The following is a 15,630-nucleotide window of genomic DNA, read 5'->3' as shown; positions in this document are numbered from 1 at the left end:
CGGGGGGTTGTATCAACATTATCACGCCTCGTCTTCGTCGACTGTCTATCGCTCTCAGAACGGCACAGACGGAAAAATGTCTGTGTAGTCGTTAACAGGTTATGTTTTCCGGTAGTCCGGAGCTGTATGGTTCTAGCAACGTCTTTGCCAAATTAGTTTCCTGTACCATTCTGTCTTGCAACGCTTAAACCCATACCCATCTATAAGGAATTCTTTGAAGGTTTGTTTATGTCATCATTTTCCTATTTTTCCAATCTGTTCCGGTGGGTCCAGAGGCGCCCAGTAGCAAAAGTTGAAGCAGCGAAAAAATATGGTTGTCAGTTTTCTGGCTCCTGTTGACATAGCGTTGCATGTCCGTCTCATGGTCAATTTCCCGGAGTTCCCTAGCTATTACCCTCGAAAATGTTCCCTCATATCGAAAAAAAATAGAAGTTTACTCTTCTCTCAATCCGGAACATCCCTAATAGGATGTTGTTTTTCGACCAGCCCTGGGTAAGGAAGTTTATAAAACTTTTATAGACCGTTCGGTAGCATCAGAGGTGTTAAGAAGGGAAGTGTGGGAAACGAAATGAAGTTAAACTTACGATCAAATAGAAAGAGAGAGAGAAAGAGAGAAAGCCTATACACAAGACTCACAATATTCCGTCCCCGTTAAGGCTAGTCTTAACCGCACAAATCTTTATTAAACGTTGGCGAATGTTGTGTCGCAGGCGTGTTGTGTTTGCCATCGTGGACGTCGTCATCCTCTTTGTCACCTTTAACGGCGCGGAAATGTGACACTTGCCCAAACCACATCCTCTCCGTTCGCCCGGTCATCCTCCCCCCCGGGGGTTGCCAGCACCGGATGACAACGCAAACGAACGTATGTATATCATCCAATTCAATCTCGGGGCGAAAGAAAAGCCTTCTCTACATCTTGTAGGTAGCAGCAACGGCCGAACGAAACGGTCATGGTGGTTGTCATTTTCCGGGGCTGGAGAGCGAAGTTAGACATCGGTTGAACGCAAAGTTAGACAGGGTGGCCCTGATTGAAGCTGTCTAAAGCGGCTTGCCCTGTCTGATAACAAGGTGCTTGCCGTGTTTTGTGAGTCTGCCGCTACGTAGGAAACTCCCTCAAACTCCACGACAAAATAAAGGGGACCAAATACCGGAAGGTGGTGATGAGTCAGCCGGTAGTCTTCGGGGTAAGCCGGAAATGGAACAGCGAGCTGAATGCGACCAGCATGCATAAATTATGTCAAAAATGGTTTGCCGCTCCGTCGTGTACAACGCAACACCCGGGCAGGCAGGCGACAGCCGCATGATTTGATATTAACTAATTTAGAAAACGAATCCACAACCCAATCCGTACGACCGGAGAGCAGCGGGCTTGGCTACCGTCACGCTATCCACGTATCCGGACGAGAGGATGGGGTGGCTGTTGTAGTTGATATTTATCTCGGTTTCGATCCACCAAAATTCATTCGGCGGTTGGTGCGAGATTTATCTCGTGCCGTGAGACCGGGCGACGCTCGCTAGAAACGCCAAAACTCAATTACCGTTTGAGACTGGAGGGCGGAAAGATGATCCGCTTCCGATGGTTGCATCCCGCTCGCTAGTGGAGACCAAGCGACACGATTACACACTTTAATTTCGAGGACGACTTTTCACTAAACAGCCGCTACCGTACGCAAAACCCAAGCAGCTGCACATGACAAACACCAGGACCGAGCGTGCCTGGGAAAACACTCACGGAAAAGTGAGCTTTCTCCATATTCTGAACATTCCCGGGCGGAGATATATGTATTCTATTCCATTGCCTACGCCAACGCATCGAAAGTCGAACGAGTTACGTAAATCTTTGTCTTGTGTATTTCCTTGCCAAACTACTCGAGCGAGCCCGAGCTTCCCCTGCCGAGTGTGTGAAGTGCAATGGGAATTTAGCTTTGGCATTGTTATGTGCGGGGGACTACTGAAGGCCGTGCGCATTTTCCGGACGTACGGATGTGAAAGGCAACACATTTCCCGTGTACACGCTCTTGCTCTTACGCTCTGCTCCCTTCGCTCGACGTTCCACGATCAATGGTGTGTAGTGTTCCGGTTTCCAGAATCGAAGGCCCCAAGACAACTTATACTAATTCAATAAAGTGCTTCAGTCGTGGCGCATTAAACCACAAGACGTTTGTAAATATTTGAAGAAGAATTCCAATCGCACACACAAACGCATAGGAGCTATGAAAACGGATCTACGCCCCGTGCCCTTCTTTCATTCTCTGTTTTTTCCCTTGTACACTCCTTTGTCGTGACCGCACACGGTGGAGTCGGTCGTTCGAACACGAGCTACGATTCATTCGGGTTGAGCTGGGCAACTTTTTCAATTATGACAAATTTAACACCAACCTCAACACCAGAAAACAATCACCAGTTGAAAGGGTTTCCTTTACGGAAACGCTTTTCATCGGGTCTGGTGCTTTCCTTTCCCCGTGAAGCATTCGGATACCAATCCGATCGGATCAATCCGTTCGGAAGCTGCCGGAACGAAGGCGCAGAAAGTTAAAGATGCCACCGAAAGATGCTGGTAGATCTGCTTTTTGCACTACACCGCGCTGGATGTTGAAGGTTTCAACGGAGAACCGGGTTGGAAAACAATCGTGTTCGGTTCTGTTCTGCCACCAGCTCATGCACCGGGTGTCATCTTACAAAAGTTGCACTTCCGTCCGAACCGGGACCAATAGTGATATATTGGAAAACTTTGATTTATAAATAGTATCCAAGCACAATTGTCGTCGTCGTCCGCGCTCGGTAAACAAGCATCAGGACGGTGTCCTGCGGGGGTGCAAGTTTATCGAAGTGTTTGCATTCTGTCATTTATTGCTTCCAGCAGGAAATTGTGCTTTTTTCCACAAACAAAGGTAATTTGTGACTTTTAAACGTTTTGATTGGAAATAACTGGGGTTGATTTTCAACTCAATTGCAGTTCATTGTTAAAGGGTGAAAACATTAGCGTTAAGTTGGGAGTGATGTTTAATTTAGCGCGTTTCTACAGTGCATGACGTAATAGTAAAGAGTTAAATAAATTAAATAATTTTTTTTTTATTTTAAATAAAAACAAAACTTTGATAACCAAATAAACAGGAGATGAAGCAATTTTACAAGGCCTTTTTTATTTCAAGCCAATGGCATGTTACACTTGGTTTCATGAATTAATGGTTCATATATTAGGATTAACATTGGTCTAATGTTATCTTTTGTACTTCTTACAGAACGTATACGTATTTAAATAAATATTTGGTTATATATTAATATGTAATCTAAAAAATAAACAAAACTACAATTTTGTGACTAAAACAACCAAAATGCGCAAAATATTCCATCCAAACCCGGGCGGTTGGATGATATTCAATGCACCACATCAAAAATGGCTTAAAAACATATTAAAAATAGTCGAGGTACCTTTAAACTAATTGTATTTTGGGATACATTTTCAACTGATTATTCTTATCGAAAAAGAGTGTTTTTGTTCACATTTACGTAAATAAACAACAATGGACTATACAAAACATAATTATGTAACCCAATTTTGGGGCTTGAGAAATTGGGGCACTGCGATAAAATATTGTAATTATTTTTATAGTTACGATAAGCACTGTAAACAGCACGATATTCATGCTGAAAAGTATTTGCCTGTTGTTTATAGTTTCTTTAATTATGGAACTTTAATTTGTCAGTCAGGAATTCCTAGTTATATTTTGAATAATGTCATTACTTTATTCGAAGATCTAGTGAAAAAGTTAAGATAAATATCTTACAAAGTTAATAAACAGCTTGTAAAATATGAAAGCATATTCAATGCCATGTAGTTCTTACCGATAAACTCTTTTTTCCGAAGAAATCCACCCCCAATAGGAAAAATGCATTCAGCAAAGAAACCCTTTCCGTATTGGTATTGCGAAAAGCGCAACCCCGTTTGAAATTTAAATGTCTGCTCGGTTATAAATTGCAATCGATAATTTCCATTAAACAATGCCATCATTTCCATGCCACCAGTAAGTTTACTACAACGTAACCGGTGTGGCGTAGAACCGGATGTGTAAACTTCCTCCTCGTTACTACTGGCACTTTATCTGCACGTAGCACCAAACTGTACCGAAACATTACCTCCGGCCAGCAAATTGCATGTTTTCACCGATGTTTCGTGAGTGGATTTCGTTCCGTTTTCGTGCGAATGTATTACAATTCCGCTGCATTGCGCCCACCCAAGGAAGGAGGAAAAGGAGTTGAAGTTGCAACCGAGCGTGGTTGTTGCCGAAACCGGCAAGAAGTTTGCTATCGTCTTAAAGGCTAAGGAAGAACCTGGGTCTAGAAGCGGGAGAAACAATTCTTTTATCCCATTCCCGCCGTTACCGGTGGTTTTGTTGTCGTTGGGGATGGGGTTATCGTGTAACGGATGAGTATCCCATCCAGCCAATGCGCACATGCATGATTGAAAGAGGAAATTGTTAGCTTTTTCCTTACGAAAACAAAAGCGAACACTAAAAGCGAATCATTTTTATCATTCATTACCGATGCTGTTCCATTCAACCGAAACTGAAGTAATGAAGAAAAGACATACGACCCGCCGGCCCGAAGGATAAAGCCTCACGGAAGACGACGACAAACGAGAAACCGTTTGAGGACGACAACGACGACGACGATGATGATAATGATGAAGAACATGATTGGATGTTTAATATTTTCCGCTTACTTTCCGTTTGCTCGTTTTACGCGCGCGTGTATGTGTACGCTCCTAGAGAAAAAGCAAATTGATGGAGAAAATCTTCTCCATCACACCGAGCGCTTCGTAGAAAATGGATGCCCTGGACATATAAAATATATAGCAAATCGAAGCAGAACAACCGTTTGTTACGCCATTTGTTTGACGGGCATGCTTTCGCTCTGCCGTGCGCCTTCGGTCCCGGTGCGAGATTAAAGTCTTCGATATTAATCTCTCCGCGTGCCAGGGGGCGGGGGTTTGATCGGGAGGATCGCTTCAGTGGAGTAAAATTTATGGCCAGGATTTCTTAATAAAAACACACTCGCAGACTACACGCCCAACACTGGGGAGAGCGGCACGTCGATTGTTGTACACCGATAGCAGTAAGGTCGTTTGTACCTATTTCCGTATGCTGTAGGCGATTATTTTTTTTCCTGCGATACGATTACGCGCGCCACTCAGTGGAAACTGATAGGACATTCCATCAATTGAATCTACTGCGCGTAATAGGATGGAAAAGGGCGAATAACATCTCTTTTATTCCCCGGAAGTTAATCTACTTACCTTGTGGGTCGGCCTACAAGTTGTTGGGGATGAAATAGAAAAACCTCCAGGAACTTCTCAACTTCAAGACGTTATTAAGCCGAACGAGATGAATGCTGCTTAACTTTAGCACAAACTTTACGTATCACTCGTCTAGAACGGTTCAATCGAGTGGTTTGTTGTTTGCTGTTGCCTCATAAGTCCGCACAAGTGGTAAAATGAATGCGCGCGTGTCCTGTACGTACCTATCGTGCAAATAGGCGTACGTCCACAGCGCCATTAAAAGAACCTTAACGCTTTTTATCTAATCGTATTGTTTTGTGGGATGTTACTATTTTTGTCGTAAGTAAAGCTCGTCTTTCGTCTATCAGTTAGAACGACAATACTTTCCCTTTTCGTACGTTTCAGTGGTCCGCTTACTGAGTGGGCGCGCTCACGGGAGCACCGTCAATGAGTGAATTGGCAATCAGCCGGCTCTTGTTTATTTTCCTTTTTTTTCTAGCATCACTTTCTCGGTGTCACAAACATACCGTATCGTGTCCCGGGTTGTCATGCGTGTGTGGCATGTTACAACATTATCACTTTCCAACATCCAACCAACCGTGTGGGTGTTCACTATCCTTGTCGCGTACGTCAGTGTGCGGGTTGTCTTTAGCGCTTCTCTAAAACGGATGATATCCGTTGACTTTTTGCACACATACACCTACACGAGTGGCGAGCACCTTTCTCCGGCCCCGTGCACACGGTCCGTTATTAATGGTGCATGGAGATGTTTACATCGTCGTAATGGGGCAAAACCCGTATGGACGGTGTCGTTTACACATTTTCCGAAAGCTAGAACCTTCTCCCTGGCTGGGGGTTATTTTTCTTCTATGGACATGTGTGAAATTCCATTTCGTTTTTTCTTGCTTGCTGCCTGTTGGGTGGGCGGTAAACGTTAAGTAGCAGAGCCGCGGAAAACATGATACCATTTGGTCAAAGTGCGAGACTCTGTTGTTTTGGTTTCATATTCTCTGTTTAGCGCTATTATTTGAAGCACGTTTCGGATCGTTGTCATTGATTTAGAAGACTGTAGCATGAATAGAAATTCAAAAGAGCTATTTAAACGTTGTCTTTACTAGTGTAAGGATTAATTTGCCTTCTAAAATCTGCCCCGAGTACAAAGCACCATGCGTCTCCATCAGTGCGAAGAGATTTTTTTTCTCGAAACATCCCTCTTGTTAAGCTATTAATAGGATGGACGCTACTCCATCCCATTGATAACGGTATCCGGAGGAATTTCATAAAAGTTTTCTCAGCTACAAAAAAAAACTTCCACATTAATCATCATAATTTTACATCATCACCGATGGTTTTACACCTCACACGGCGAAGTTGAAGCAGTGTGGTACGAATGCGAAACTACTCGTCGACATGATTTAATTCACTCCAATCATCGTCCAAGCGAGAAAAAGTAATTTAAATTAAAATAATGAACCAAGAGATCTCAAACCCCCCTCAAACCCCTGTCAACTGATAGAGCACCCGGGCCAGATCGTGGAGGGGAGGGCCCACCGGCAACATAAAATCCTCATCGGGACGAACGAACTTTTCCACTTTGCGCACGTTATCGTGGTCTTTCACTGTCTTCGCTTAAATTTTACACCCAAATGAATGTGCAAATTAACCTTGATTTCAATATTTACTTTCGGCGGATGGTTTCATTCGGGTTTTACCAACCAACAGCAGCCGCTCCACCGTGGTCTCCTGTCCTTTTTTTTCGTTGGTGGCTGGTAGCAGCTGGTAGCAGCGTGGTTTTTACTTTACTTACTCCACAGCCAGCAGGAAGAAGTGTCTGTGTTTAGCTTTTGCTAATGTTTTGCAACTATTTTGGACTCTTCCCTCGAGGGGGAGGCTAACAACAGCGCGAATGGTTTTGCAGCTGATGAAACAATCACTGTCGCAGCTTTGATGCACAGTTGACAGATCCAACATGATCCAACAAAGACAAAGTTTTTTGAGTGTTGTATTTATAGTTTACTGTGCGAATTAAGTTTTGAGAACAGCAAATTAAGATATCAATTCTGAGTTGCAGAAGTCAGTAGAAGTCAGTTTCCAGCGTTTTATAAAAATTGAAGACGAATTTGCGAGAAGGATTATCAGAACTCGTGTGTCACATTTATTCGTTGAACATTTGTTAATAATAAACCACCATTAAATTTGTTAACGAGGTTCAATTTTTTTTCTAGTCAATAAAATAAAATGTTAATAAAAATGTAAAAAATGTTAAATAAAAATGTTGATAATTCTTTATTGTCAAAAAAATCGCTACTGAACTCCTCCATTTGTTTTTAAATAAATTGGTTTCGATATCCCCCAAACAAATGTTAAGCACAATTGACAACAAATCAAAATATTCACTCACGAAGGTATGGTGACCATGGTGGGATCGGAAGTGTGTCATCTATTACGAACGATTACGATCCAAATCATTACTGGCTAATAGGTGTCAAACTCAGCTTATTCGATTGAGGCGGGCATTGAAGGCATCCCGTTATATTATTCTTATTTTATAACTAATACCATGTTTTATTACTGCTCTTTCAGAAATCTCTACTAATTGGACGAATCCCGGTAGCACAAATGACTGGCCCGATTAAGCGAGGACTGCTCTGGCAGCAGCGTGATCGGCTGTTCTCCCGCTGGAAGGAAAGGTACGTAGACACGCACTAGAAACCGATAAATGTCGGTATAAATTTAAGCCATCCATAGACAATCCCCGTGACCGATGTCACTTTACATTCTAATCCCTTCCTTCTGAAGTTTACGCTTCGGTTCCTTAACGCTTGTCCCGTTGAACTACCGTTCCAGCGTGGATTCCCTTTTTATTAATTCCTCCAACCCGCAAGTCCGCTTTTATTTGGTGCGTTTTGTTCCGATTGGCAATTAGCTTCGGATTTCCGGTTGTTGCCATGCGATACTAATGTTGGGACGTTAACTTTGATACCTTTTTCAGATACTTCATCCTAACACGTGATTATCTCAATTGTTTCAAACGGGCGACCGGATCTGCGTCGGAGAAGATTTCCGACATGGGACAGTTTATATTTAAGGTAAGTACGGACCGGGACGGTCCACCACATTCTATCGCTGCACGATGTTTTACCGATGTAGGCAACACGTTGGATGGGTGTGTTTAAACACATTTCGATGGTGGATAGAACGGGACTAACCAGAGGCCCCGCCCGGGTGTCAGGTGGGCCAATGGGCAACATAATTGCTGCTGCAAGCGCTGAAACGACAAGAATGTAACATTATAAAAGCATAGGCAATGGGACTGGTGTTGCGCCATGTCTTTTTCTGGCCGGCTGTTGCACTACACTGGTGCCGGTTAATGGTAATTGGGGAAAGCCAAATCGCATCCGTATTGTCCTAACGAGTTGGCACTGAAACTCCCAAAATGGCACTGCAAAATGGTAGGGAACTCCACTATTTGTTTACTCACTTCGATCAGTAATTTCGAAGCGGAAAGGCTCAATATTTGCCCTTTTGTCGCTTTCGAGGGAGGACTTCACCATTCGCTTAATGCGCTGAATTCATTCCAAACGCAATCAGAATGCAGCCAGGGGGTTAGTTGCATTGAGAATGGAACGGTGGGTGCATTTTCATTCGGGTTGTCCCTTGGAGATACGCGAAATTAGAAGTTGTTCCTGTCCACTTACCGGCACAATGGAATGAAATGTAGTGTGAAAATTGCATTATTGTTGTAGTAAAAATATTTTTGCAACAATCGTAATTTTAAATTATCGGTTCGAAACCACTCGTTTTATAACGAAAGGGCAGATGTAAGCTCAAAAATATTAGAAAAAAGGTTATTTAGAGCTTTTGAAAGGAAAAACTATATCATATATTTAACAGGAAGTTAAATGTGGAATTTAAATATTAAATGTTAAATGTGTGAATATTCGATGTGGAAGTATGAAGTATGTAAAAATCAAACTTGAAACACGAAAATTGAGAGTTTTATTCAGAAATTTCTTCGGAGCGTTTCGTTGTTTTTTGGAGTTTCGTCAAGAATCAGCGAGATCCACAAAGTCAAAAATGTTCTAAAAGAAAATACCTCAATCGAATTTCCAGCGAATGGATTGTCAGGTTTTCGAGAAATTCTGGGCATTGAATTGCAAGACTTTGTTCGGCGATTCGCATTCAACCATTTGCGAATTGCATTCTTCAGTTGCTTCTTCGGGCTGTAACTTGTCGGTATATTGAGTTGAAATTTTCACCATATATTTCTGAAACCTATAACAGCGAGAAATTATAATAAAATGCTTAGCGGATAAAATAAAGCTGGTTGCATTCATTCTACCTTTAATCATGCATCATAAATTTCTCATGGTTCCTACAAACATCCCCTCAGCAATTAATGAAATTCCACACAAATCGCTTCGAAAAACGAAATGGCTTTTCCATAGTGCGTCGGGTGCCGGTTTGCCATCTTTGCCCAACGAACGTCGAATGTCTATCGATGCGAAAGAACAGCACACAACAGCCACACGGTGGTTCACACAATTGTTTGACGATCTGTTCTGTATCGTCTCCCCCATCCGGCAGAGACCGGCAGTTCGACGTAGGCCGTCGTCACCCGGCTGTTGTGTGGTTGGCCAGAATCAATGCAACCGGGAACCCGTTGCGAAGAACTGCATCCGCACGTACGATGGAATACGAGAACAAAATATGTTTCGCCCGGGAACGCCTCTCCAATCGGAGCTCTGCTTCGTCAGAGAAAGCTCACCGAAGACAAACACTGTCCGTTGTACGTGTGCTTGGACGGCGGTGGGATGGAAAAATTTCATTTTCGCACATTTTCACGAACGAGCTGCTTCATGCGTGTGTGTGTGTGTTGGGGTTCAAGAAGCGGAAGCAGAAACTCCCGGACGAACTCCGTTTAAGTGAAACGTGTTGTGCTGCCAGGCCGAGGGCTTTCGTGTTCCTATACCTGGGTCGGCAGTGCTACGCGCGATATGTAAACAATGAACGGTCGCCTCCGTTGCAATGCAGTGCAGCGAAGAAAGTCTGCCAGTCTGTTGTTGGATGCTGTGGACAGCAGGTTGTACGATGTGCTATGGCGCTGAGAAAGGTTTTGAGAAGAAAAAAAAAAGCAACTGGCCCGCCGACTATAAGCGGATGTGAAAAATCGTACGCTTGAAGTGGAGTGGAAATGCAATTAAGTGCGCTTTGCACTTGCAAAAATCAAATGTTTGTTCAATGGAGTGCATATAAATTGCTTTTAATTGATTCACCCATGGTGCTGTTGTAGGGCCACATACTTGCCCATTGACTTTCAAGGGTGCATACGGTTCGACATCGTCGAATCGGGCGCTTCTTTTACAACTCCGCTGAGAGCGTCGCTAGCCGTACTCCGGCACGAAAGATGGATTAAGCGCGGGTTAAACCATTTAACGGGCGGTAAGCTTAATCAGGCAGTGAGTCGTTGTAAGAAGTGAACCGTGAAGCGGAAAGGGATTCAACAAGGCTTACACAGGTCAGCAAGTCGCGTGAGCGATGGCACATTCCTCGACACATGCGCCAAGACAAACAAGAATAGGCGAACTGGGACCAAACCGAAGCGGATAAACGCTGAAACTCAATCAGCAAATCCGATGAACTCTCACCGGAGGAGGTTTGTGTGTGTGTTCATAGTCGATGCGCGTTCGTTAATCAAACACGTAGCAGATGGGGTTATTAACATCCTTTACCCAGCAGCCAGCCGTACTGGCAGACTTCGAACACGGTTTTAACGATCATCGCGAACAGATGTTCTCGAAGCAAATCTCGAAGGATTTTTCGTGATGGATTAATGGAAAATATACAATCAGCACACCGATTAACTTTGATTCCCATGTAGCATTGACTGTTCTTGCACACAAAACGGTGTTTGCTATTTTATTCGAAAGCTTTTTACAACTCCAATTTTAAAGTTTTCAAAGAGCTCTTCTAAAATGAAATGATGTTTTTCCATTTGACCAAGGTTTCTTTACTACCCTTTATTAAATTCGTTTTAGTTTCTTTTTCAATAACAGATCTGTCCCTAATCCAATAAAACAAAAAGATCTTTAAACTTTATATAAATTGATAATAAAAAGAGTCTAAAAGCAGTACACATTTTGAAAAAAAAAACATACTTCGTTTTTAAGCCTACTAATCAAGCTAAGTTCACAAAACATGCTCGATTGCTTTGTTGTTAATCGAACTCCATTTGTTGTTTCAACATCACTGATGCGTCAATTTACGGTCGTTCGATCCAAACTCAAAACAAAAAGCTGACTAAAAGGTAAAAATTCTCCCGAAATACCTTCAATTGCTGCTATAAATGGAGTTGCATTCCTGGCCGCAATTAATCGTATCATCCATTGTGCTTTGAACAAGAAGCAACATAAGGCAACGAACAAAAACTAGGCAGCAAAGGAGTTATCCACAGAGTTAAACGTCGAACCGCTTTTGATTGACTGGCGTAATTGATTTCGCCTTTGTTGTATCTCTGTTTTTACTGGTATTTTGTGTCGGGGGCTCGAAACGTGATGAATAATCACTAATTAGCGCATGATTATTGATTCGGCATCGTATCCACGTTCAGTGTTTTGATAATGTAATTACACGTCTAAACTTATTCGTCTTAAAATTCGGCTTTTGTCTTCCACAGATCAAACTAGTCGATGTGGAAAAGGTGGAATGGTTGAATCGGCGGTCGTACAGCGCGATAGGCCTGCTTCTCGGTTCACGAGAAGGACGCGTCCTGTTGCGCAGCGACCAGGGCCTGGAGGATTGGTTCGAGCTGCTGGAGGAGTGCACGCTGAGCAGCAAGGAGCGGCGTCGTGCTCTTCGGCTAACGCAAGGGCCACGATCGCGCGCCTCGCTAGCGGCCCCAGTATCGGCGGCTTCACTGCAGAGCAACCACCTCGGGCTCGGCGGTACCTACTCGGGTGCGATCGAGGACTGGCTAATGTCGCGCCATCAGAAACCGGGCGGACAGCGGTTCAACCACATCCTGCTGTCGGATTCGGTGCCCGATCTCAGCTCGATCAACGAGAATGGGCTGTGCAGCGGTTTGCTGACGAACCATTCGACCCCGAAGAAGGTGCCGAATGCACGCCACAACCTGTCGGCCGGTGGTGCCTCCAGCAATGGGTACAGCAGCCACAACGGTAGCCTCTACAATGGGTTCCCGTACTCGCCGCTGAAGAAGCTGGCGGACAACTTTGTGAATGGTAATCACAGCTACACGCTGCACGACGATCTGGAGGAGGAGGTTGAGTTACGCCGCGGTGGACGCTACCGCGAGAATGACGATCTGTACAGAAGACCGCTCGGTCCGGGTGGGAACGATAGTAGCCGCCATTCGTGTAAGTATTATTGTTGGCAAAGTTTGGTTTTGAATTGATTGGCTAACCCAAGTGACTCTGTTGTCTGTATTTTGTAGTCCTCACCGATTTGGATTATACCGGTTGTGATAGTGGGCTCGATACGCCACCATCAACGCACCGTCCATCGAGCTGCCGAGACAACATTTACTTCGGTTCGGCTTACAACCACCATGGACATGGTTCCGGATTCCTGGGCAAGGATAAGACAACCGACACCGGCATCAGTTCGTCCCGGGGAACGCTCGTTTCGCCGGCGAGCAGCATTCGTCATGGGTACGTCAATGTGCAGAACTTCAACGGCAACAGCACGAACAACAACAACCATCTGAACAGTTATGGATCTCGGTAAGGAAAAACCCCCCCGGGGAACGGATAAATTAAGCCTCAGCCTCACTAACATAATGTTTCACTTCTCGTACACACAGCTACAGCGTACAGGAGCAGAAGATTCTTCGTGCTCGCAATACGGAGGAGAACAAAAATTCGATCCGTTCGGTGCGGGCAGAGTTTTTCGAGCAAAGCAAATATAACAGCAATGGCAGCAACAGTGCCCTCGCCAACAACAATAACAACATCAACAACAATGGTAGTGGTGGTGGCCACCATCCCTCACACTACCATCCGCATCCGCATCATCAACACGTGGCGCAGCATCCGAACGGTGTGGTCGGAAGCAATGGCAACATTCATCAACATTTTAACGGACTAAACAACAACACCACTAGCAGCAACAGCAACCACAACCACAACCACAACAACAACAACAATGGGAATGGTGGAGGATCGACCCTTAACGATCGTGCCTCGTTCCTGTCCGCCAATGGCAACACGAACGGTTCGCAGCGCGATCGCTACCAGCAACATCCGGCCCTGGCTGCCATCATCAACGAATCGCAGGGAATGAAATTCCGAGGTAAGTGTACTAGAATAAGAGGGGTGTGTAAGTGAAACATTTTTGCTTATCCTAATTGTGTGTTTGTCTTGTTTTGTAGATCGTTCCTATTCCGACTGTCAGCAGGCACCGCGAGCACGCCAGTGGACCAGCAATACACCGAGTCCGAAGCGTATCCCCTTTTTGGGCACTCCACCAACCCGGGTGTAATGTGCGTTGCCCTTCATTGACATGAGTTTCGTTCAGTATGGTAGCAAAAAACAAAAACGATCATTCAAAGGACGAAGCAGGATAGTAAACGTTACTGTAGTAGTACATTGTAATTGCGCAAAAGCTTAGACACCTTGTCCTATTCCATCGAATCGGGAAGCTTACGGTGGCGTGGTAGGCAGAACGCAACGACAGAAAGCAACGAAGAGAGGATCACACGATCGTTTCGATCCTTCACTACCCCTTAATCCTTCCCCATTCAAAGCTTAGTGTATAAGTGTGTGTTTCTCTTTCTTCGTGCACGAAGATTATTTTTTGAGAGAAGCAACCCTCCCCCCCAAAAAAAATGCATGGCATCTGTAAAATGCGCCATTGCAGATTACTGCTCGAACATATTCTACCACTAGAACAACACCCGGGCGCCAATTGCACTCTATTTTGGTAGCCGGTCTGTTTGTCCTATAGCACTATCAGTTTCCTGTTTCCGGTGCACAGTTTGCCAAGTGACTGTGGCTTTATCTCCTGAAGCAAAACGCGCGAGCATCATCTTGTAATAGAGTATTGTATCCCTGTTTTTCAAAACGTTTAGACTGTTTTCTGCCAAGATGTTCAATCCTCCTCTTACGTTGCGTTCGTTGTAAGAGCTGCAAGCTTGCAAGCTGTGTAGATCGTTTCGATTTCGTCCGCGCAAACAAGTCTCCTTCTTCGGGATATTAGACCATAGAAGGTTCGGAGCTGCTAGTTTGTTCCTAGTTTAATGTGCGTGTAATGAGCTCTACGAATATCCAAATAGTAGCATTAGTAATGAAATTGTCGTACTGCTGTGCGTGCTTTGTGTGCTCTAGTGGAACGATTTGCGTAGCAAGTGGTTGAGTTTAACCGAACTAACTGGGGGCATTATCGAATTAGCCTTTCATACACGTCATTGTATAAAACGTAGTAGAAAGTTGCGATTTAGAGACAATTTGGAGCAATCTGACCCCTCCGAGCGGTATTTGCAGTAGTTTCGAGCCTGAATGGCGCGCTCGCTGTATAATGGCTGTATATGGTTTAAGTTTAGCGTAAACGAAAAATAACGATAGCTGTGTGTTTGTTTTTTTTTTACACTAGCTGAAATAATTATACGAACGAAAGTCGAATAATAACTTACAACGCGGTAAATTAAATCTTTCTCAAGCGCAAAAGCTTACAGTGATACAAAAAAGGTTCGATGTTAGCAAAATTTTACCCCCGCTTCTCGCGTCGCTAGTATAAATAACTGTGTTCGAAGGCGGTTAACAAACTTCTTTGCCCCAAAGCGATATGCAAAAACTTAGCGTTTCCCTTATTATAAACATACTGTGTACGATTTTTTATGAAAAACCACCACCAAGCGCTTATTTGGCTTAGTCGTTTTACGTTTTTGGACGCTTGCTTGGGCACTAATAAACTAAGAATATACGAAGGTAGAAGCTGTAGTAGCAGTAGTAGTAGCAGTAGCAAGAAACTATATAATGGTTAAGTGCGTACGGTTTGTTTTTACAATCAACAAACAAAAAAAAACCATTACCGTAAACAGTGCGTGTTCAGAAACATAAAATTATAGGACAAATAAAAGTAAATCGATGGAGAGATGTGTAAACGAACGCCGCTAGCTATCATTCATGTCAAGTTATTCGGGTAAGATTTATTCGATTATCGTTAAAGGTTGGTTTTGCATATACGAAGAACGAAATTCGAAAATTCGATTCCACATCAATAGTAGACCCAATTTTACATATCAAAATACAAGACGCGGTGTGCGATAAATAAAAACAAAACAATGCAATGACTTGAAGAGGATTGTTGAGGAGTAAAACAGTGGATGGGTACGG

General features: G+C 43.8%; 1 protein-coding gene across 1 annotated transcript in view; it reads left to right on the top strand.

Annotated features, from left to right (window-relative positions):
* Positions 1-13,777, top strand: part of LOC128711211 (probable serine/threonine-protein kinase clkA) — an 84,145-nt gene extending 70,368 nt beyond the window's left edge. The window contains exons 2-7 of the mRNA XM_053806077.1: positions 7,862-7,968; positions 8,271-8,367; positions 11,955-12,654; positions 12,732-13,020; positions 13,101-13,588; positions 13,668-13,777. Coding sequence (XP_053662052.1) covers positions 7,862-7,968; positions 8,271-8,367; positions 11,955-12,654; positions 12,732-13,020; positions 13,101-13,588; positions 13,668-13,777 — 1,791 coding nt within the window. The remainder of the gene's footprint in view (positions 1-7,861; positions 7,969-8,270; positions 8,368-11,954; positions 12,655-12,731; positions 13,021-13,100; positions 13,589-13,667) is intronic.
* Positions 13,778-15,630: the final 1,853 nt, after the last annotated feature.

This window comes from Anopheles marshallii, chromosome 3 (assembly GCF_943734725.1).
Source record: "Anopheles marshallii chromosome 3, idAnoMarsDA_429_01, whole genome shotgun sequence".
Taxonomy (NCBI): domain Eukaryota; kingdom Metazoa; phylum Arthropoda; class Insecta; order Diptera; family Culicidae; genus Anopheles; species Anopheles marshallii.
The sequence above is the reverse complement of the archived record's forward strand: the minus strand, read 5'-3'. Positions and strand labels throughout refer to the sequence as shown.